General features: G+C 35.2%; 2 protein-coding genes across 2 annotated transcripts; one reads left to right on the forward strand and one right to left on the reverse strand.

Moving 5' to 3' along the window:
* Window positions 1-4,530: 4,530 nt before the first annotated feature.
* Window positions 4,531-13,089, reverse strand: LOC123547487 (sodium-dependent glucose transporter 1A-like). The gene is made up of 4 exons (XM_045334637.2): window positions 11,915-13,089; window positions 10,550-10,718; window positions 7,224-7,340; window positions 4,531-5,968 (listed from the first exon to the last, which is right to left on the reverse strand). Exons 1-4 carry the CDS (start codon window positions 12,062-12,064, stop codon window positions 4,917-4,919), a joined length of 1,488 nt encoding a protein of 495 aa, XP_045190572.2. The 5' UTR covers window positions 12,065-13,089; the 3' UTR covers window positions 4,531-4,916.
* A 4,074-nt stretch (window positions 13,090-17,163) lies between these two features.
* On the forward strand, window positions 17,164-24,979 carry LOC123548135 (uncharacterized). Its single transcript, XM_045335369.2, has 10 exons — window positions 17,164-17,348; window positions 17,973-18,091; window positions 20,122-20,308; window positions 20,576-20,684; window positions 21,485-21,652; window positions 22,930-23,033; window positions 23,385-23,484; window positions 23,981-24,107; window positions 24,283-24,366; window positions 24,517-24,979. Exons 1-10 carry the CDS (start codon window positions 17,296-17,298, stop codon window positions 24,642-24,644), a joined length of 1,179 nt encoding a protein of 392 aa, XP_045191304.2. The 5' UTR covers window positions 17,164-17,295; the 3' UTR covers window positions 24,645-24,979.
* The last annotated feature ends 233 nt before the right edge of the window (window positions 24,980-25,212 follow it).

Here is a 25,212-nt window from a genome sequence, read left to right on the forward strand (position 1 = left end):
GCTCTTTTTGTATAATAACCTATAACTCTTGATGCAGACTATAGTCTGGGAAACTCCTCTGGACCTATACTAACTTTGCCCTGACAAGTAGTCATGCAAAAATTATCTTTCACTGGATCCACTTTCCCAAAGAGGAGTAAATATTACCTTTCGGCATGAAATATATATCATTGTACAAAAGGTACTTTGTTATCATATTGCAATAGATAAAAAGATCAGATGCAATTTGAATTTTTAGTTAGCGCTTCTTCTTATATAAAACTATATCAAATTCCAACGAATCTTTTAAGGCGATGCTGTCCAGAAGTAATAACGCTCGATTCTCTACGTTATACATACGCCAACTCATCACATGAAAAAGGAAGTTTCCCATGAAAGGCGTGCATTATGATGCGACTTTTTTTGTCTCATAGATCTAAAACGTGTTTTAATTATTATTAATAAGTCGCACGAGCTCTGCCCTCGTGCAATTATTCCCTAAGAGGTATAACCCTTTCGTCATGTTTAAATTTATTCAACATGCTTATGCTTTATTTTAAGGTGTTAACGAGTATACGTCAGATGATCTTCATACATGGATTGTTATAATGCAGAGGATCAGTCAACATTAATAAATATCCTTTCCTCAACCATTGTTATACAACACTGTGTAACGGTTTAAACAAGAGGACCGACCCGAACTTCCAAACTATAGAAAACATTGGCAATACTCGCGAAAAAATATGATATCTTCATCTACACAAACTTTGATATACATGTAGATATGACGAGTTGATAGTTCATTTATTTATAGTTGAGTTGAGATAAAGTATGTCATGCTAGTGAGAAAGATGCAAGAGACAGTATCAACCATGATAATACATAGAACGGTGAAGCAACCACGATACATAACACCTTACCCAAACTGCCGGCTTGAAATTTAATAGACATCATGGAAATGTATGAAGATATCACTGTTGCAAATAACGAAATTCGTGATATTCTGAGCATAAACAGTAAAGAGATTTTAAAGAAATTAGTAAAAATATGTATTTAGACAGGAAAAGTTCTTAAGAAGATATAAATTCCTGAACAGTTGGAGACAGATAAGCAGATATCGGCGCGCCAACTTGAACCAATACATTTTCTACAAGTCCTTACTACCCAATTATTTAGATGAAATGAATTTAACAATGTTTCGGAGATAAACATTGTTCATGTTAAAAAATAGCATCAAGGTAGATTTATCTATCATTAAAAGCTTAAATATTCCCTAATATGTTTCAGTATATATATGAAATAAATTTGCAATAAATGATGCGCAGATAGGCCGCATTAGTATACCAATTACTTGTCAATTTGTCAATGCATGAACGGATGGATGAACGGAGATTCTTGCATAAAACCTTTGTTTTTTGCCGATTTCGGGCATGCACAAACAGGTAAAAAGCGTGTACAAACAAGGAGATTCTCGTGAGCACGCGCTGTTGGTGAACGTTTTGAATATGCTGTTGCGGGTCCAACGTAAGCAAATTATGGATCCCGAATCAATTTTGGCCGAAGTCGAAAGGTCCGAGATTTATGAAATCTTTTCATTTGCATTTTTATTAAAAATATCATTTTTCAACCTAACTTTACTTTAACTTGTAATAAGCGCTACCTCTCTTGATACGCGACTGAATTGACGTTCCTTATTATTGTATTATTACGCGTATTTGACTCAAAGTAAGTTTACACGCCGCGATTTAATTCCTGAAAATGATAGGCAAACAACATTTACAAAAATACAATTTCGTTTTCCAAATTAATTTGAGTCGAGAAAGTTGACATGCTAACTTTAAATCTTACACTAAAACTTTTAAAAAATGTTTGTGTCTACGTTACACATCTATGCAGTCTACTGATGTAGTGATGGTGTGTAATGTAAAGCATAAACATGACGAAGCGTAAAGTTTGAAGGATTTTTCCATAGTTAATGAACATTTGATGAACAGAAGGTATTTATTATATATTTTTCAATTTATTTGTAGATCTCACCAACCATGTTTGAGTTTATAAATCCAATCTAAGTTGATTATATCGATGTTGGAAAAATTCAAATTTTTGTGTTTATCAAACTTTGATCGCGATGGGGTGGGGTGCAAAGCAAAATTTTCTAGTTATAGGCCTAGATATTTCATTTTTAACGACATGAAGAATATAGGTATCGATACCAGTTTCTATAAAACGATAATATTTACATTTAAAAAGCGTAAGGGACAGACTATTAATTTAAACCAAGCAGAATTGTGTTCTGTCGGCACCTCACCTGCACATTGTGTAAAGACAGGATGCCGTGTATGCCCTTTTCTCATAATTCAGAGCCTCTAAAGCTAAAGTTCCTACCGATATATCGGAAAAAGGTGGAGTCATGCTTATTTTACATATATTTAATATTAAAGAAATTACCACAACAAGAATGTCCGTTCGACATGTATAAAATATGCACTGTTTCTGTATGCCCTGGAAATGCATAAATATAACATGTGTCCATAACAACCTGAAACGGCCGACTTCGATCGGCTAATGTCTTCGATCGGCTGAATAGTCTTGTTTTTTTTCGATATTTCCAGCACTTTAGTTGTGTTTTATGCAAGATAGCGATAACACACGTTTGTTTCGTGAAACAACATCTGCAGAATCCCTCGGCCTATGTTGGTGCACTCGCCCTACGGGCTCGTGCACCAACCAATCCCTTGGGATTCTGCAGATGTTGTTACACTAAAAAACGTGCGTTAACCCTACAACTGTCGATACTCGTACTTTTTTTAATATGAGTTACAGCAGTTTTCCATTTGCCACATCAAGTGAATAAATGATTCGAAAAGAGGCTGAATGCTTTACATAATAGAAACTGCTGAGGAAATTGTGACTTTTTGTCATTTGAAAAAAAGCATTTATTTCCTGATAGGATTTTGTTTTAAACTATCTTTTTTAAAAGGAATGGCATAACCATTTGAGGCTGTAGCAATTGTAGTATTCTGTTAGTATATGTACATGTTATCAAAAAATACGAATCTGTTTTTGACCCATATCCCCACGCTGTATAAAGTATTTTTTGTTATGTTAATCAACACCATCCCTTTACGCACTACTGGGATCGACCACAACATAGGCACAGAAGTTTGCGGCATTTCTTTCCGCGATACCCTTTTGGTAGATTACATTACTTCAGGGGTGTATTCAGTAAAATCAGTACACACGTACCTGATTCTTTCTAATATTGACATAAATAATTAATGTATGCACAATAAAAATGAAATATTCGTTATTGTCTTAGTGCATTTAAATAACTTACTTTTTCATTTCATTTTCTTGTTCATAAAACACCAAGAACTAATAATAGACTCTCATAAGATGCAACCATCTGTTGGTCTGAAGCAGGTAGCGTTGACCAGTCGATGGACTCATAATATTTTCATTCTTGTTTGCATTTTGTTTCCCAGCTCCCCCTAATTCACTAAACTACATCCGGGGAGGCTAAAAACCCAACAAAACAAAACAACAACAACAACAACAACAACAACAAGAAACAACAACAACAACAAAACAAACAACCACGAACATAATATGAATCTTATCAGAAATTTTATTTTCTTATTATTAAGAACTTGTATTTTTTTCATAACTTTTTCTACAACATTACTTGTTAATTAGAAAGTATCGGATTGGATTGACGCAAGTGAACACAGTGAAAATATCAAAATTAACATTTTATATCTCCACCAAGTAATTGGAGTGAAGCCAATGTTATCCAGCAACCATGTTTTGTAGATTAAACAGTAACTATTATTGCAGGTGTTTTAACTAAATACACTGGAAAAATGTCCGATAATATATCCTTTTTAATTTTATAGAATGTCTATTTCCTATCTGTATTGGATACAGGAAAACAGAGAACCCTAGTTGTTTAGACTCAAGTGACAGCGAGTGCCATTGCACCGGCTATTAAAGAAAAAAGTTTCATTCTGTATAGTATGATTGAACATAAGCACAATATATAATAACTGTAATACTCTGCGAATTTCACCAGTTATAATTGCGGACCGCGGTCCTACATGACAATAATGTCAGTCGCCCCAAAGAGCTAACTTCATGATATGGATGTCATAGTATTATCGTACCTTATTTCAAATGTAGAGTTTTTGATCATGTAGACAATGGCAGTTAGTATGATATCAATACTGAATTACCTATATAATACACGAACACAACTTTAACTGCACTGTTTAATTAGTGTACTACATACATATATAGTTTTAACATAGGTATTATATCAGTTTCAAGTTTGAAGAAAAAAATCAAAACATATTTTGCCGCACCAGGAGAAAACCAACATAGTGCTGCGTTTGTGACCAGCATGGATCCAGACCAGCCTGCGCATCCGTGCAGTATGGTCAGGATCCATGCTGTTCGCTAATAGTTTTGCAGTAGGATTTGAAAGCGAACAGCATGGATCCTGACCAGACTGCGCGGATGCGCAGGCTGGTCTGGATCCATGTTGGTCGCAAACGAACTATGTTGGTTTTCTCATGGCGCGGCCAAAATAAACTGTAAAAATAAAGCTTGTACATGACACATTCGTACGAAAAGACAGATATCAAAATCCGCATTGCACTAGTCGGACATTCGATTTAGTATTTTGTGTGTTTTTGGACTATTTTCATTTATTTCATGCCCCCGTTCATAAGTAGTTCTTCGTTTCAAAATGTTATTCGTATCTGGCTAAAATGAAAGCAAAGAATAAGTAGAGGTATTTAGTACAAAGATTACTATAACATTAGCTTGATCTGAGATGTATTCGGCTTTCATGGATTTTACTAGGTGTCAAAATCCACCCCAGACAAAAACATCATTGCTTACACATAAGATATTTCTTTAGCAAATCTTTAGCCATCTCAATCTTTCTGTTGTCTGTGAGTTCTGCAGATTCGTCGCATCTTCGCAACCCATATCATGTTTATAACAAAAACTACCAGAGTGAAAGTGCACTGAATAATTTGAAAATAAACGAAATAAAGAGGTGACACATTTTCCATCAAAGCCCCGATATAAAGAGGATCAATGAAGCATCCCAAAGAACCACAAAATTGGAAGAACCCACCTACTTTACCGCTGATCTTAAGCACATTCTCATGTGTCCATACAATAAATGTAGGAAACATGCAAGAAATACCTACACCCATTAACGGAACCATAGTCCAAACAATACCTGCGATATTGTAAACAGCTCCAAAGTATAGAACACCACATGATATTATGATCACAAAACTATTAGCGATGATAATCTTATGCGGTCGAACAAATCGAGAAACAATTATTCCACTGAAACGCCCTATGCTATAAAATGTCCATAAAAGGGAAATAAGAAAGGCGCCATTGCTCTTTGACCAGTTCAACTGAAGGAGAACAAATGGCATTATAAAGGAAAGACCTTTGCATTCAACCGCAGTGCTTGATGTAACAGACAAAGCTATTAATATTACAAACAAAACTGTCTGGTTCTTGCTTAGCCTGACTCGTTCAATATCTTTGGATGAAGTTTGGGCTTCGATTTTCTTTTCTGTTGGTTTTACATACGTCGGTACCCTTTCGAAACCTTTGCAAAACAAAGTGATATAGATAAACCCCGACAATGCAGTAAGTAAGCCAGTAATAAGAAATGCCCAGTGGATTTTAGTTTCACCATACGTGGCTATTTCTTTTACCTCTTGGTTTGTTTTCAATGATATATTATGATATAAATCAGATATCGAATAGTTGCTTGAAACGTTCAATATTTGCATCTCTGATGTATTGTTACTATTTTCATGATTGGTCAGCTTTGGAGCAAGAAAAAAACGCGTTACAAGTGGAGAAATTATTCCGCCAATAGAATAAGTAAAGTGAAGCGCTAGCATAAATGGCCCACCTTCTTTCCCCCAACATGACATTATCTTGGCATTTCCACCTGAAATATATAATAGATATTAATTAGTTCTTACACAACTTGCAAATATAAACGAATAATACTAAAACATCACCACCATGCGAATAGTTTTGATAACATATGTCTACGTAAAAACAAAAGACTTCTCCCAAAATAGTTTTTCCCGCTTTGAACAATTTACTATCATTACAGTGAACAATTTATTTATTTAAATTATTTTGTTGGGTTTAACGTCGCACCGACACAATTTTAGGTCATATGGCGACTTTCCAGCTTTGATGGTGGAGGAAGACCCCAGGTGCCCCTCCGTGCATTATTTCATCACGAGCGGGCACCTGGGTAGAACCACCGACCTTCCGTAAGCCAGCTGGATGGCTTCCCCACATGAAGAATTCAAAGCCCCGGGTGAGGCTCGAACCCACATTGATGAGGGGCAAGTGATTTGAAGTCAGCGTCCTTAACCACTCGGCCACGGAGGCCCCCTACAGTGAACAAAATGCTTACAGGTGTCTCAATCTGACTAAAGTACATCTCCTATTACGCTACGCATAGGATCTGACAACGAGCTATTGATGGCCTCGTTCTGACAACCCTTCCGCTATCCAATCAAAAGTTAACTTACAACATTCTGCAAGCTTTAAAAAGCCTTGTTATTTGATATTAACAACTTTTATGTAGAAAAATGTCAGATAGCCGGTTAGCTCAGTCGGTAGCGCACTTGCTCTGTAAACGAGAGGTCCCGAGTTCGAGCCCTGGATTAACTGCAAATTTTTCTTACTCTTTGACATTCGAACAAGTTGTCTGATTGGTTCAAACAAAAATAGATTTGCAAAAATAAAAATAGCGATCTTGGAAATCCAAAATATACAGAAGACGAATGTGAATGGGTCGTTCTCAGATCTTCGTTTAGAAGATCATGTACTTTAGTCAGATTGACAGGTGTCTGTAACATGTTTTTGCTAACATGTACGTCACATGGATATAATTCAGAGCATATGGTGATTTTCTAGCTTTTATGCTGAACGAAGACCCAAATTACAATCTGGGCATTTTTTCAGTTCCTAGACGGACCTGGATCGTACACCGGCAAGGGACAAGTAATTTAAAAGTCAGCCATCCTAGTCAGACGGCTACAGAGATAAAAATACTTTGACGGCAATAAGTGAAGGCATGGGGAAGGTTGCTTGTAGGCGTCGGGAAGGTTACTTGTAGGTACCAAATTGTTACCGAAGTTTTGGTGTAATTAGATGTACTTTGTGAAAAGCAGTGTGTTTACCACTATCTCTGCCTCCAGCCAGAAAACCATCAAGCAGACGAACAAAGAGGAACAATCCATATTTGGTGCACCATGGAGACAACGTACTAGTTACCGCATTTATCAAAGACACAGCACCTGAGGAAGAGAATGATAAATGTAAATGTTGCATACTATCAGACTGTAATTTTGAAACATAACAAACGTTATATCCACCAGAACCAAACGTAATTAACGATCAAAAATAATACAAACTTACTTGTTGGGAATATCATGGAATATACATAAAGTGTAAGAAAAAATATGCACATGCATATTAAAGGTGACAATTACATTCCAAATCGTTCTTAACAACCACCCAGTTGCATTACAAGACTATTCTAGGAGTAAGTTATTAAGCATTATGGAATTACATCATAATATGAGCCGCACCATGAGAAAACCAACATAGTGCATTTGTGACCAGCATGGATCCAGACCAGGCTGCGCATCAGCACAGTCTGGTCAGGATCCATGCTGTTCGCTTTCAAAGCCTATTGCAAACCATTAGCGAACAGCATGGATCCTGACCAGACTGCTCGGATGCGCAGGCTGGTCTGGATCCATGCTGGTCGCAAACGCACTATGTTGATTTTCTCATGGTGCGGCTCATATCTCAAAATCGTAAGCATTTCAATTTACAGTGTATATGCAAATGTGATTTCTGAAGATCTACATGTAACATCAGGATGCTAGTAAACTTTGACGTAAGTCATGTAGAAGAAGACAGAAAATAAACACGCAAGAACTATAATGACATTTTTACCGAAACTAGGAAATAACAAAAGTTATGCCTCAGTTATAATGAGGCTGTCACATTTTTGTTAAAGAGCATTATTTGTTTTTTGTTATTTCCTAGTTTCGGTAATTGTTAACGTTCATATTTGTCATGCATTTGAATATTTAATTAACATAGTAGAAAGTGTATTATTGAATCTTTTTTTCAGTATCACCCTTTATAGCTTTACCAGTATGACAATTGCAACAAGTGCAACATTGAAAGTTGTGCTTTTCAAACCACATATATTTGCACATTCCCCCTTTGGACAGCTGCTACATCTGTTTTAACATTATTTTAATATTATATGTTAAAAGCACTATTAAACTTTAAGATATACCTACCAGTACATGTCTTAATTTGTTTTATCAACATACCAACGAATTTTTCTATAATTCTTAAAGAGATAATGATATTAATACGGAAAATCGTTGGTGAGTTAATACCATTCTTGTTTAATATAATGTCCATGATGTTATAGACATGTTTACAACAATATTTATTTAGACGGTACGACTAGCGTTAGAATATTTCCTAGACCTGACAGATCAGAAATTTACAACGGCAAATACAATTGTATATATCATGTAAGCAATTCATACAGACTTTAAAATTAACAAATGAGCGTTCAACTTTAGTATGTTGCAGAGTATCTTTTGTAATATGATTACCAAAGATAATAAAACAACAGCCAGTCTTGTTGTACAAGGGTTACTAAAAATAATAATACTATAGTCAATTGTATTGAAACATGATTGAAAAGATCACAACACAAAACCCAACCCTAATGTAACAGGATTGCCAGTGATAATAAAACAATAGCCAATCATGTTGTAACATGATTAAAGAGATAACAATACAATAGCCTACCCTCTTGTCACAGGGTAACAAAAGATAATAAAACAATAGCAAATCCTGTTGTAACATGATTTACAAAGAAAATAAAACAAAAGCCAGTCATGTTGTAACAGGGTTATCAAAGACAATAAAACAATAGCCAGTCATGCTGTAACATAGTTACCAAAGACAATAAAACAATAGCCAGTCATGTTGTAACAGGGTTTCCAAAGACAATAAAACAATAGCCAGTCATGTTGTAACAGGGTTACCGAAGACAATAAAACAATAGTCAGTCATGTTGTAACAGGGTTTCCAAAGACAATAAAACAAGAGCCAGTCATGTTGTAACAGGGTTACCGAAGACAATAAAACAATAGCAGTCATGTTGTAACAGGTTAAAACAAAACAAAGCCAGTCATGTTGTAACAGGGTTACCGAAGACAATAAAACAATAGCCAGTCATGTTGTAACAGGGTTACCAAAGACAACAAAACAATAGCTAGTCATGTTGTAACAGGGTTACCAAAACAACAAAACAATAGCCAGTCATGTTGTAACAGGGTTACCAAAAACAACAAAACAATAGCCAGTCATGTTGTAACAGGGCTACCAAAGACAACAAAACAATAGCTAGTCATGTTGTAACAGGGTTACCGAAGACAATAAAACAATAGTCAGTCATTTTGTAACAGGGTTACCAAAGACAACATAACAATAGCCAGTCATGTTGTAACAGGGTTACCAAAGACCCGTCATGTTGTAACAGGGTTACCAAAAACAACAAAACAATAGCCAGTCATGTTGTAACAGGGTTACCGAAGACAACAAAACAATAGCCAGTCATGTTGTAACAGGGTTACCAAAGACCAGTCATGTTGTAACAGGGTTACCAAAGACCAGACATGTTGTAACAGGGTTACCAAAAACAACAAAACAATAGCCAGTCATGTTGTAACAGGGTTACCAAAGACAATAAAATATACAATAAAACAATAAACAGTCATGTTGTTAAAGGGTTACCAAACACAATAAAAACACTAGCCAGTCATGTTGTAACAGGGTTACCAAATACAATAAAACAATAGCCAGTCACGTTGTAACATGGTTACCAAAGACAATAAAACAATAACCAGTCATGTTGTAACAGGGTTACCAACACAATAAAAGAATAGCCAGTCATGTTGTAATAGGGTTACCAACACAATAAAAGAATATCCAATATAACCAGGAAGATTACAAAAATCTTTCCATGGTTGAAGGTTAGCAGATATAATAGCTGTTAACGAAGCAAAATTAAGATAAAGGTAGCTTTAACCTTCAAATAAACATTCAAGCTGAAGGCTTTTACTGTGCTGTATGTATCCTCACGTACTAAATGAGTTTTACTAAATGTACATTTAATTAGTCTTTTTTTCGAAATCCAAGAGCAAGTCATTAATATTCAAGCGAAATTAAACGAACGCAGCCGTAAGGTCAGTATACGGTCAATAAAAGTGTGAAATATTCATATCATGCACATAGGCTAATAGAAAAAACCTATTGTGAGACTGAAAATACCTCGTAGTTTTTGATGTTTCTCTTTATATAAATATTGTGAGACTGATAGACATTTTTATGAGACTGCGAAAACCTAGCAAATTTAGATTCGCCTCTTTATCAAAGATAAAACCTATTGTAAATCTGCCAGTACCTAGCAATTTTAGATGTTCCACTTTATCATAGATAAATCCTATTGTAAGACTGCCAGCCATGTATCCAACCGAGTTTACTGTGAATAGAAGTGATGTCTGTTCCACATTCGTCCCCAGTATCAGCTGAAGATCCTGAAAGGCAGTTCCAAGTTGACCATATGTCCATCCCTAAGGAAGAGAAGTAAAACGTAAATTATTATGTTGAAGTTTTTTTTCTAAACTTGTTTGACGTCATTTCCTTCATTATTTTGATATACACTGTAATTGTCTAAATGATATTATTAAAACATCTCTCTTGGATATGGCCTATTCTAATGTGTTGTATTGGATATGACCTATTCTAATGTGTTGTATTGGATATAGTCTATTCTAATGTGTTGCCTATTCTAATGTGTTGTATTGGATATGGCCTATTCTAATGTGTTGTGCATGAATAGTTTACTTTGTTAGATCCTGTATAGAAAACAAAGACACGGAAATCATCTATAACGTGTCTTATGATGGTGGAGAACGACCCCAGGCGCTCCTCCGTGCATTATTTCATCACGGACGGGCACATGGCTAGAAACACCGAGCTTGATTGCTTCCTCATATGGCAAATTCAACGCCCCGAGTGAGGCTCGAACCCACATCGGTGAGGAGCAAGTTATTCGAAGTAAGCAACCTCAACAACTCGACCACGGAGGCCCCTCCTATACACATTCTTAGGACAGATTTATGAAGGCCATGTAAAGCAGACATATGAGCCATGCCATGAAAAAACCAACATAGTGGCTTTGCGTTCAGCATGGATCCAGACCAGCCTGCGCATCCGCGCAGTCGGGTCAGGATCCATGCTGTTCGCTTTCAAAGTCTGTTGAAATTAGAGAAAACCGTTAGCGAACAGCATGGGTCTGTACCCATGCTGGTCGCAAAGCCACTATGTTGGTTTTCTCATGGCGCGGCTCATATGCTGACAAGCAGGTATTTGACCGGATGAGAAAAGCTGCACTTTGACAAATAAACCAACGTAAACAGAAATTGAACATTCATATGTAACTTTCAAAACTGCAACTTAAAATTGAACATATATTTGTAACATTTAAAATTGCGACTTAATCTACATGAACAGATATGTATCTTTAATTTGCAAAACGATGCTTTAAATATTAAGTATTGTCATATTTTATGACAGCAGACCTGTTTCAATGTCCATTAAAAAGCAGGTGATTTAATTACAAGTTCAAAGCCATTTTTCCGAATTGACCCAACTGACATTGAAGTCGGAGAAATAAGCACGGTATACATGATATGCGTTGCATGTTGCAATGATACGATAAGTTGACAGTTAAATACATAGCAGATACAAGCTTTGTCACTCTTACCAAAAGTATGAAGTTGAAATACACACAACACGTCTGAATGAAGTTCTTCTTCTGACATTCATTCTTGAAGCTGAAATTTGATCTAAACTTTGATCCTGTGCCTTGATGACTGTTCATCTGTTGGAGCTGTCCAGTTATTTCGGTTTCCATAGTTTATAAAACTTTAGTGTTATCCAAGAACTTACATAAACTATAGTAAATTGTATGCTTCTTTCAGCTTTTTAACACCAGAGTATTTATTCCATGTTCTTTTGTAGAGATAAATAATTAAAGAAAGAAGAAATATCATAAGAAAACGTCAAATGTCTCACTAGCATTCAGCCACACTGTAGTGAAGATCATATAGTGTTGTCTATTCTATTTGTACTGTTTCTACATATATACAATTTATGTATATAGTTTTAACACCAGGTTGGTCCTCTTGTGGTTTATGGTCTAATTTGCCACGATTCATCGTTCAGATGCTTAGATATTTCATTCCTGCGCATCTGAACTCCCGTGATAAATTAGACGGCTAACCACCCGAAGGCCTTGACTATACACTTACTGAAAAAGTAACGAGAACAAGTTTTTAAGTGTATCAGTGGCACTTTCTTGCGTTACATTTCTTTTCAATATAGGTAGCTTTGCACGTCTGAAAAACGGAAGCGATTGCATAACGTCATTTCTCCGGATTACAGAGTAAAAACCGAATTCCTAAATCAAGGCAACCCGTGTGTTAATTGGTTAAACCGGCGACAATTCTACCTTTTTGTAGATGAAATAAAATCATTTATTAGATATCGATACGTCATAGAACTAAACTATGTGCTATCTAGAACGGATTTCTATATCATTGGCGATTATTTAAAAAAACAAAAAAAAACAAAAAAAAAAAAAACACTCTTTGACCTTATAACATAACGTATGATAATTTACAACTGACAAGTTTCATTAAAATCCATATTTTGTGATCTCCTCGTAAAGTAGAATGTATCCCATCAATTTTTCAAGGGGCTGTTATGAAATGTGTTCAGGTTAAAGTTGACGAAATTTCCGACAGTCTGTTATTCTAGTTATCAGTTTCGCTGCTGTATATCTTCAAACATGATCTTTTTTAAACAGAGCGCAAAATCACGTACTTGACTGGTTTTTGAGCAGCGTTCTTATTTAAAATTCGGAAAAAATCTTTATTTTCAAATTTATCTCAAAATCATCATACCGATAATATATACGAGTACTTTATCAAGTTTATTTTGACGTCACATGAGAGGCGAACGATTAATGAACGCAAAACACGTAAAACTGGAGCCTATATTTAAGAAGCTGCTAGATAGTATTTTGAATAAATCAACGAAAAAGGTCAGTAATTTATAAACCACTATCATCCCTCAAAAGAAAAATGGGGATTGTGGTAAAATATTTCGCTCTATTTGCCGTGGCGCTTAACCTATCCGCAGTAAAAATAACGACGTTTTTATTCTTCGTAAATTTACATTAATTTAATTAGATATTTAGTCTTTTTTGCTTTTATTGGATATAATGAAATAAAATCAAATAATGGTAAAATGAAGATGTTATTTCATGACATGCTTTGAACAGATGAATATTTTCGAGAAAATGTTCTCCTATGCATTTCACACAAATACAAACAGTATTATTATTCGGATAGCGATAAATTGATTCTAGCCAAAATCGTTTTCCGTATCGCACACTGGGTTACACTTTGTTTTATTTGTCAGTGCCAAATGTCATATTAAAACAAACTTTATTTAACCATTAGCTTGCTGGTGGCAAGTGATTTTGCCTTAGCGACCAGTTCAGACCAAGAGCAGCCTGCATATCCGTGCAGTTTGATCATGGTCTGCGCTGTTCGTCATTCAGTCAGTATCTTTTTTGGTAAGCACCCCTTTTAACAGTTAATGGTACAGTCCAAATTGGAAGATGGATAAGTTCATAATAGAAATTTAGCAGCGTAAGGGTAAAATAAAAGACATTTTTACTCAATGTTTCATATTGGTACTATTTGTCGAAATGCTAGTTCATTGTAAAATCAGTTATTTAAAATGAAATTAACGTAACTACTGTTACAAAATATGTTGACAAATCATGAGCAGAAAAGTGCATAATATAATATAATCTTACAAACAAGCACAATTTGATACAGAAATCGAATGTTATAGAAACAAAATGGTCGATCATTGAACGATTTTATTACCTTATACCTTGCTCCAAGACTGGTCACAGAACTGTTTTATATCTGTTGGGCCTGGAAAACATTATAGAACAGACTGCACGTGCGACTCGGGGGCACAAACCTCAGACCTGGAGAGGCATCATGCAGGTGTTCGATCTTCCCCGCCGGAAGTGCAGCTGGCCATTTCGTGTGTCATTTGAGGAAGAAATGGATATATTAGAAGTATTAGGGAACGTAGAAGACGGTATGCTATTAATAAAAGATGGCAGTTACTTCAATACTCGATACTTTGGTATAGGTCCTATTAAAACAATAGATAATAAGTAATACTGTAATAAGTAAAGCGAATGATTCTTTACGCTTAAGAACATTAATTTCCTGTCACTTTTAAGTTTTATTTTCTTATGTCATTCTTACTGTTACTGTTCTTCAATATTTGTCAATATCTGTCAAACGTACAAGTGAAAGATGTTTCAATCTTGCTCTGAAACAAACAAGTATTAATGATATTTAAAAAAATGTATTAAGGATTTCACTATATTGGAAATAATAAAACGTACATTTGATTTGCATCAACAAACCAAGAGAGAAAACTCTTGCTACAGTATTGTTCTGCCTGTAAGAGTAAGTCCACCCAATAAATGAAAGTGCTTTTATAAACGAACGTAAAGTCTCATACCAGCGCACATTAGCATAAATTGGGTATAATATTTTACCGTCATTAATCCAGGTAATTAGCCATCTTAAAGTATTCCATTCAAGAAACACTTATTTTCATTAACCAGAGTTTCGTATTACCTGCACAGTATCTGGAATAGCACACATTTTGGAATCGAAAGATATTTTATAAATAGAGAAATAGACCGTTGTTTTATTACTCAACATCTGGATTTTTTTTTATTTTTAGTAAAGACTTGTTTGAGGTATAAAAATACATAGAACAAGAGAACCTGTCAATGTTGAAAGCAGGTTTCAACACTTGTCTACCAAGGACAAAACACGAGGCAATATACATTACAAATGTATAGAGAAATTGGTCTTGTCTCACTGACACTCTTGAAAGTTAAGGTAAGCTGTATCTAATGTAACATACGTCAACAGACAACATTAACTACAAAGCTCTTGCAGGACCAACATGGTTTTTCGTTACAGATCAGACTAACCCACGCTCAGTTTACTTTCTGGTAAATATACCGGAAACTCAGATATTCTAAAATATAAGTGGAAACCTCATCCATTTATAAACCGTTTAGTTCATTCTCTTTCTGGACTGCTAGAGCTGTTGTTGCCGCTTTATAACAAAATTTAAACAAAAATGTACAACATTATTATTTTAAGGTAGTTCTGCACGTTTGATAAACCGGAAGTGATGGCGTAACGTCATTTATCCGGAAAACGTGGAATAAAGCCTGGGTTCAGCGTACGGAAATGAAAATCATTTATGAATTAATAGCAACCTATGAGTAAATTTATTACCATGGCACTGTTACTGTCTTTCTAAAGTTAAAATATGGTATTAAAACATTTGACACGTTAAAAATTCAAAATAATGTCTTAAAATTAGCATGAAAAGTGCAGTTCACTTTAACCGTGGTCAAATATCTCAAAATAAAGCACACGGACCTATACATTTTATTTCACCGTATTATAAGCCATATGTTTATTTACAACTTTGGGAATTTCATTAAAATCTACATTGCAGAAAAATTTCTATTCGCGAAAATGTTATGAAAGTTATGATTTCCCCATAGACTTCCGTTATGAAAAATTGCGTGAGGTCTAATTTTTTCAAATCAGTCTAGCAAAAAATCAAACACACGACCCTATCTTTTTTATTTGGTGAATTTTCTAGGTATATTCTGAAGTTTTGAAAAATCAGAGTTTAATCAAATTCTACATTGTAGAAAAAAATTCGATCCAAACGTGCAGAACTACCTTAACTTTCAGCTAGATTACGCGTAAAGGCTTCGAATTTAGTGTCATTTTTGAATGGGTTCAAACAGAAAATAGTGTGCGATTGTTAAACGCATTATGATAAAGGGAGCTAATTCGCCGTATTTAAGGATCACGATGGTATAATGAAGAAAACACGATAGCGCGATGCCACGATGACGACACAACGATGATGAAATCGCGATGGTGCGATGGTACGATGGTGAAATGTTGATGTAATATCGCGTTTTCAGCAACGTACCATCGCGTTTTAACCATCGTAACATCACGTTTCACCATCGTGCCATCGCAGTATAACTATCGTATCATCGCGTTGTCAAAAGCATACCATTGCGTTTTCATCATCGTACTACCGCGTTTATAGGCTATTCATCGCTAAAATGTCTTTATAAGAATAATATCTCACAAAATTCATCTGTTGTTAAAGAAAATGAATGTGCACGAAACTACGCATGCGTAACTGGAAGGCGATGGTACGATCGTGATAACGCGATTGCGGGGAAAACACGATGGTACGGTGATAAGAGCACGATAGCGAAAACGCGATGGTATAACGGCAAAAACGCGTTGGTACGATGGTGATAACGCGATGGTACGATTGTGAAAATGTGATGGCACGATGGTACGATGATGAAAATGCGATGGTAAGATAGTACGATGGTGAAAACGCGATGGTTAAAATGATGAAAAGGCGATATTACATCGACATTGTGCCATCGCGATTTCATCATCGTACCATCGTGCATCGCAGTTTAGGATTCAATAAAAAGTCACGATTGTATTTAACTAATTTAAAATTATTAAGTCAAAGTGATAAACTATGTGACTTGACTTAAGTAAAAGTATTTGTTGCTGTTGAAATACTTGGATCCCATTGCAGTTTATGGGAGAATCTAGATTTTAATGCCATTGCGAAAATTAATTTTTCACGTTTAATACGCGATCCTTCAGCAGTACTATCCCGATCACTCTTAACTTCCCATACCACTGTTTTTTTTCTCTTCAGGGCCTAGTCCTACCAGCCTTATGCAGAATAAAAGTGGCCTTTTCCTTGACTTTCAATTCAAAACACAAAACGTTACCAGTGATACCGTCATATCTTCACATACGTCACTATTACAACGTAACGTTAATGACGTTACAACGTCAGTGACGTTTGTTACCTAGCGACCTCAGTTAATGAAAAACTATCAGCGGAGTGGGCGATTATTTTATTCAGTCACACATTTCTGCAGGAAAATCAATTATAGTAATGGATATGATACAAATACCATCCTTTGTACTTTCGAGCAATGGCTCGCTCGTGTAAGTTTTACATTTTTGATTTTCTTTTGCACATAAAATCGGTATAATAATTATTGATAAAATTAGATTCTTTTCTACATACACTGTAAATTTGGAAATGAAAAAAAATGCATGTAACTGTTTTTGAAAAGGTTTTTGGATGTAAGTAGATCTAGTTTACTAAAAATATATCTTCGATATTCTGACATCGCCTTTTTTTCATTTTTTTTATGCAGTGTTTATATGATTTTTTTTTTTTAAAGCATACATATAAAATAAGTGAACGACAACAATCAATGCATGCTACTTAGAAATTATTGAACCAACTGTACTTAAGAAAGACAACCATTTCATCCAAACAATCTCGTCCTAAAATAGAAAAAAAAATATGTTTTTGCATTATTAATTTATAAAATACACAATAACATATATATACTTTAAACCGTTAGTCAAGAAATAGAAATTGTATGTAAAATTTAGGGCATATTCCATACTTGGTATTATCACTACCATGATACTGCTTTTTATTTTTGTATGCAGCAAAGAACTCCATCCTCCGATCTGTTTAAAATTTCTGAGAATTCGATTTTCATCTTTACCGAAGCGTGCTTTTAATTCAAACTATTTTCTTACATTCTATTCTAGAACGAAGCGTCTACTAGAATTTAGAAAACAGTGTTTGCTGTTCGCCGACGAGACGGCAAAAGGAACGGATGCTTCAGGCAAAATTATGAAAACACTCACAGAGTATCCTCCAATACAAGGTATATTTCTCTTACATAATATTACATTGAATATATAAAATTGCGTAATATTATATTGAACCAAAGAGCTAACCTGCCATTAATTATAGTTTTAAAATTAATGAAAGTACATTTGTGGAATTAAGGGGACAGATAAATATCGATCTATAATAATAAAATCAGTACTGACGTTTCACAATTTCAATAGTATTTTATTACTCAAATCACATGGAAGAAGAGTTTTTAGAAAATGAATATTTACAATTTATAGAAATAAGTGTAGGTTATGATTTTTACTAGGAAATGTTTAAATTTCATACATATATAAAGTGTTCTTTTACCATAGGGCATGACAACGCCATTATTTTGTTTTTGTTGTCATTTTCTTCCCTCAAGTTTGTAAATTCTAGATGTGTAAGTGTATTTTTGCGACTTTTCAAAGATGGGTTGAAGTTGTAAAATAAGATACTTTGTATGATAGCATTATTTGATTTTTTTGAAGTAGTGAAAACTTATCAACAGCATATTGTTCTAAGCGTAGACTAAATTTCAAAATTGTATGTTCATAACTTTTAAATTACTTGGAAAAAGAGGCGGGATAGCTGTTTTGCTCAGTATATTTAGTTTACAGCTTAAATCATATCATTTTCGAAGTATAACTGTAAATTCTATCTTCCCGGACTGGAAATAGTGTCAATCTAAGTTATTCTGTCGGATGCACTTAAATAGCAAAGCAACATTATGATACTTAAGTCTCACGTAACATGAACTTTACCAGCCATGCTATACCTTAATCAACCCGAAAACAAAGGGGGTTTCAGATTTATTTACAAAGTAAACTGCAAAATTTAAGCTATTATAGAAGAACATCATAATAAAATAAAATATGGCAACCAGTAAAGTCGTAAAGACGTACTCAGTCAAATAAATCTACAGATGGGGAATCGGATTGTAACGAAAGAGGCCGCCTGTATCTTTCATTCTTTATTATAAGTATGCTTGTAGAGATTGTAAACTATGTAATAACACGGATCTACTTGGGAGAACTCCCTTACGGTTATGACAGAAACTAGATTTGTGACAAACAAACATACTAGATGCAGGGTCTGAGTTGCTGACTCTGACCAGTCTGAGTTGCTGACTCTGACCAACTACTTTCTGAAGTATTTATGTAAACTTTCAATAACAATCAAACTGATCTAAAAGCAACAGCACAACAGATTTATAAACAATAATAGTTTTCAATTATATCGTAAATACGAATCCTTTCTATAATGAATATCAGTTTCATAACAGTGCATTTTTTTAAACTTATGTTATTTACCATAAAATGATAAGCTGTGATGTTTTGACAATAATGAAGTTTTTTTTTATTTCCCGGGGAGTTCTTTCATTTACACTGTCTTGTCTACCATTTTGAAAATTGGGAAATTGCTAGACTGACATTCTCTAAACGCGTTTCCTTTACATAGTTTATTGACCGTTCCAAGGCGGCGCCCCTATTTGTCCGTCTTGTATTTATGTGGTCTTGTTTGTTGTTGATTTATCTTTCCTTCCCATAGCCCCTTTGTAATTACTCCACCTCTCTCTCTCCATTTACTATGAGTAAGGTTAAGTGTCCAACATATTTTTGTAGACTGGGTTTTAGGAGCGTGGTTTTCCCTGTAGAATATTCATCCTTGCCTTTTGCACCTCCCTAAACACCCACAACCCTTTTATTTACCCCTTAGGATTTGTTTTTCATTTTGCATGTAATTAAAATGTACTTATAGTTGGATTTGTGAAGTAAGCTTCAACTACATCTTTCCATCTTTCCACTACAATTTCCTTTCGTTGTGGGCCTACTTTGCGATGCATGGCTCTCTGGCTGTATTTGGGTTGCTCTGTGCTTCCGGGAAATCTACCCTTATGTTTTATCTTTATTTATATAAAAGCTTCTACAGAATTCCAGAATCCATCGAGATAAGTTAGTGCCTACAGGCTCTGCTGCCAACTAATCTCCCGGGATTCTGTAGATGTGCTTATCTATACAATAAGTATCTTACTTGAAGGTGTACCTGTCTTGAACAATTTGCTAGAGCTATTGAAGGATGCCCTATTCTCCTATCAAGCATTCAAGTTCAAGGTCACAGGGAAATTTAATAACGAGATATGTGGCAAAGTTAATCCCTCAGGAGACAGCACAGACAGCATCCCTGCCCTTGAGGAAGTTATCCCAAGAAGGAAAAGCTATGACACGTGAGTGCAATATGCTTTTTGTACATTCTTCTGATATTCTGTTTCTATTTTGGTACCCAAATTTAAGCTTCCATCCCGAAGTATTTCTGCTGTTGTCTATTGTCTCTATGCACTTGTTTTTGCATGAAACGTTGCTAAAAGGTATGCTTTTGTATCCGTTTATTGCCATCTGTATTCATGCCGCTTCAAAAATAATATTCTAACGTTATTACCCATTTGTATGTGACTAAATGATATTTTATTAAAATACCGCTATTTTATGGAAAGGTTCCTGTCCTGGAAGGCCTTACTTGCATGTAGAAGACTACACAATGACTTACTGGCAGCATGTCGCGATCACCAGAACGTTGTTTATCAACTACAAGAAACTTTACAGGTAAATTTATTATTTTTCAACCCCTTAGTTCCTGTGTATTATATGGCCGATGTCCAACGAATTTATTTCTGACCTTATACTGGCGTAAGCTACACACTTTTGAACGATAACATCTAATGCCTTTTTTACAGAACAAAATTGTATTTCACCATGTAACGACCGTGAATTAATCTGATCTGTCAGGAGTTCTTGCATGTCGTAAAAAAGAGTTATTCCCGTTTCGACAAAGGCACTGATAACTTTCAGGTCATGAATCAGAAGTGTATGACGACGACTTATAAATTTGAGCTATTGTCGTCATTCAGATCGTTACAGAGATCATTGCCCTCGTCCGTAAATCTAACTCGCGACCTTCAGGTAGGACTAATAGCCTTGTTGTTTCCAAAGCGAGGTTACACAGCAATGAAACACATGTGTGTTGTTTCTGAAATGAGGCTACACAGCAGAGAAACACATGCGTTGCCTTCCAGCAATGAACACATGTGTTGTTGAAATGAGGTTACACAGCTGAGAAACACATGCGTTGCCTTCCAGCAATGAAACACGTAAGTGTTGTTTCTGAAATGAGGTTAACATTAATGAAACACACGTGTTGCCTTCCAGCTGAGGTTATACAGCAATGAAACACATGTGGATAATCTAAGTTTTAAATTAACTGAGTTGTTTGCAATTTACATGTTGGGGAAAATCAAGCAACAAAATAATGTTTAATGTTTAAAAAACATAGGTTATAGACAACATAAATAATTAAAGAATTGTCCAGCATTAAGACACCAGATTAAAGATTCATTGTCTTTCAGAACTATCGAGTGTTAAATGAAAAATGCGCAAAGGTCGACGAAAAACTGGAAACAATTAGAGGGAAAAACCAGTACAACCGCCGACAGGAGAAATCACAAGCAGCGTTTGACAAACTGTCGGCCCTGTACGAGGAAGAGAAAATAATCAGAGAAGAAAAAATGAAACAGGTATGTAATAAGTCTCTTTGGCTTGCTAGAAAGTCAATAAAGGCAGGTTAGATGAACGGGTAAGACACTAGTTAAAAGAAAGTCGATAATAGCAGATAAGCCTTTCAAGAAAGACACTTTTTTCTAGAAAGTCGACAATGGTATCTAAGCTGTTCTTGCATACCGGACTGGCAAGCCTCATTACCGTCCAATGCGCAGGTGCCCTCGGGACAGATATTTCTATCCGATTCGTAAACGCATGACAGATATTATTATTCTTGTAAGACAATGGGCAACTAGAAAATCAGTATTGGCAGAAAAAATGTTCAAATAAAGCGCCTACAAGTTTGCTAGAAAACTGATTATGGCAGAAAAGATGTTCAAATAAGTCCCTTTGGTTTGCCAGAAAGTCGATCATGGCAGATAAGGTGTTCAAATAAGCCATTAGTTTGCGATATAGTCGATTTTAGCAGATAATATGTTCAAGTAAGCCCATTTTAGTTTACTAGAATGTCGATAATGGCAGACAAGATGTTCAAGTAAAATTGCTAGAAAGTCGATTATAGTAGCTAAGGTGTTCAAATAAGCGACTGGTTTGCAATATAGGCAATAAAAGCAAATAATATGTTCAAGTAAGCGCCTTTTGGTTTGCTAGAAAGTCAATTACGGCAGATAAGATGTTCAAGTCAAACTGGTTTGCTAGAAAGTCGATTACGGCAGATAAGACGGCAGATAAACACAGGTTTGCTAGTATGTCGATAATGGCAGATAAGATGTTAAAGTCAAACACAGGTTTGCTAGAAAGTCGATTATGGCAGATAAGATGTTCAAGTCAAACACAGGTTTGCTATAAAGTCGATTATGGCAGATAAGATGTTCAAGTAAGCCCCTTTTGGTTTGCTAGAAAGTCGATGATGACAGATGAGATTGCGATTATGGCAGATAAGATGTTAAAGTCAAACACAGGTTTGCTAGAAAGTCGATTATGGCAGATAAAATGTTCAAGTAAGCCCCTTTTGGTTTGCTAGAAAGTCGATTATGGCAGATAAAATGTTCAAGTAAGCCCCTTTTGGTTTGCTAGAAAGTCGATGATGGCAGATGAGATGTCGATTACGGCAGATAAGATGTTCAAGTCAAACACAGTTTGCTAGTATGTCTATTATGGCAGATAAGTCAAACACAGGTTTGCTAGAAAGTCGATTACTGCAGATAAGATGTTCAAGTAAAATATTGGTTTGCTAGAAAGCTGCTGGACAGAAAAAAATGTTCAAATAAGACTTTCGTTTTTTACATTTCAGATTGAAAATAAACTTCGTTCAATAATTGAGACAGAGATTAGGGAAACCGTTGTGGAAGGAATAAAGAACCTAATGAAAGTTGCCAAATCTATTCATCTTCCAGTGTAAGTAAAGCAACTGTTGTTAGTATCGCCAGTTTTCATCCTTCTTGTGACAGGATTAAAGTGAAAAGACGTTGCTGAATCCACAAAGAAATAATTAATTCGTACATATTTTTATAAACATGGAATGAAAAACCGACGAGAATACTTGTTCATGTTGCTCAGTGGTTTCTCAGAATTTGCTTTATCTGACTTTCCAGATGTTCAAAATAGTAAATTCTTAAATCCCTATCTAAGTCTAAGACATCTAATCTATCTTAAACAACTCTTCGTTTTGTACCAATGTGTTATTAATGTGAGAATGTAAATTTAATGTTTTACTTATCGTTTTAGTTCAAATTGTTTATATTTTAGAGAGTTCACTGAGAGACTGGAAAAGTTTGACTGCTATGAAGTTGCAGAAGAACTGTTTAAAGATCTGTCGGGAAAATATTTCCATCCAGTCATTGAAAAGGTAAGTAGGAATATGTTGTCTTATGGCACCTTGTGTCTTGTACATTTCCATTTCCAGCAAACATTAGGTGAAGTGTGTGAAATTTCTTATATTGCAAGTCATTTAAACTAACAAAAGCTAACAATTCTTTTTTGACGGTTTTTAATTTTTCTTAAGAAGTTGAGCATCATCGAAATAACGGGATATTGTTACAGGGAAGACTTAGATTTTGTCACCATTTGGCCATGCTGGCATGTGCGTATTACCTTAGAAAATGATCAAATATTTGTTAGATAAAATTGTGTATATATTAACTTCATTTGGTGAATTATACAAAATAGAAAAAGTGGAAACTCCACAGGTCGCTCAACACGACAAAAACGAAAAGGTTCATGGACGGTAGTGGAAATGCATGCTACCGTCCACGTACTCTAGCCCCGGGTTAACCACACCTTTTACCAATTGTTTTGAATATGTTGGAAATGATTTGTTTTAAGGTTGTTATTTTCATTTCCAGACAAACTTTGATAGAACTATTGCAGCAACAGCATACGTGGATCCATATTTTGCTGAAATGGAAAAACATAAACAGAGATTTCAAAAACATGACAGCTATGTTTGTTTGTTAGAGGAAGGAAACTTTGGTAAGTTAATGTGATAGATTGTTGTTTTGAACGGAATTTGACAAGATAGTATTGAATTTGGCGTCATTGTTCCGTCCTTTATATTTAATAATAAAAAATTTATGATTTGTTCCATGATCACTTAACCTCAAAAGTACTCTACATAACTGTATTATATCATTTATTTTGTTTATAGATACACGGAAAGAGGAATTGTATGTTTGGGCAAATGCCAGTTTGGCTGATAAAAATAACACTATTCAGCTTAAATTCAAAGCAGGTGAGTATGTACTTGTAACTTTTTCTTGAAATATCATTCTTGTGTATCGTCAAGGGCTTTTTTGTTTAAGTCGAATAGTTATTGTTTAACAGGATTTAGTCAAATCGTCGAAATTAGAAAAGAGTAAATCTAATTTGTAATTATTTTCAGGTACAAAGATCAAACAGAAACTTTGTTCCACCGACGGCAGCCTGGCATTTGGATGGACACGGAAGTTTGCATATGGAGCCAAAAAGTACGGATTTTACCCAACAAATGCAACTCGACTTGTGCCATGATGGAGCTTCAGTTTTAAATTTTAGATGCTATAAAAGATCACCTTTTGTCATAAAGGAATTAAAATTATTTGTAAATTACAGATACAGTAGCAAACAATAAACAATATTTTGTCTTTTATCAACTTAGGAGTGTATTATTTAGTAGATGATCGATTACAATTAGTCAAAGAGTGGATGCGTTTTAAACTAAAATCTATAGCTCTCCTCAATCCAACAGAGTGCATTTACGACCAGCATGGATCCAGTTCAGCCTGTGCATCCGCGCAGTCTGTGATGCGCAGTCTGGTCAGGATCCATACTGTTCGTTAACAGTTTCTCTAATTCCAATAGGCTTTTAAAGCGAACAACATCCTGACAAGACTGCGCGGATGTACAGGCTGGTCTGGATCCATGCTGGTCGCAAAGGCACTATGTTGGTTTTCTTAGGCGCCTAAAAACTCACCAACGGTTATTTTCGTAAAAATAGCTCAGACATTCTGAAATTAAGTGCCTTTAGATTAAAGTCATTTTTGCATCATGGTAAAAAGTGCACTATAACGAGACGAGAAACGTTATACGTTAGATACTT

The sequence above is a fragment of the Mercenaria mercenaria genome, chromosome 9 (genome assembly GCF_021730395.1).
Source record: "Mercenaria mercenaria strain notata chromosome 9, MADL_Memer_1, whole genome shotgun sequence".
Classification (NCBI taxonomy): domain Eukaryota; kingdom Metazoa; phylum Mollusca; class Bivalvia; order Venerida; family Veneridae; genus Mercenaria; species Mercenaria mercenaria.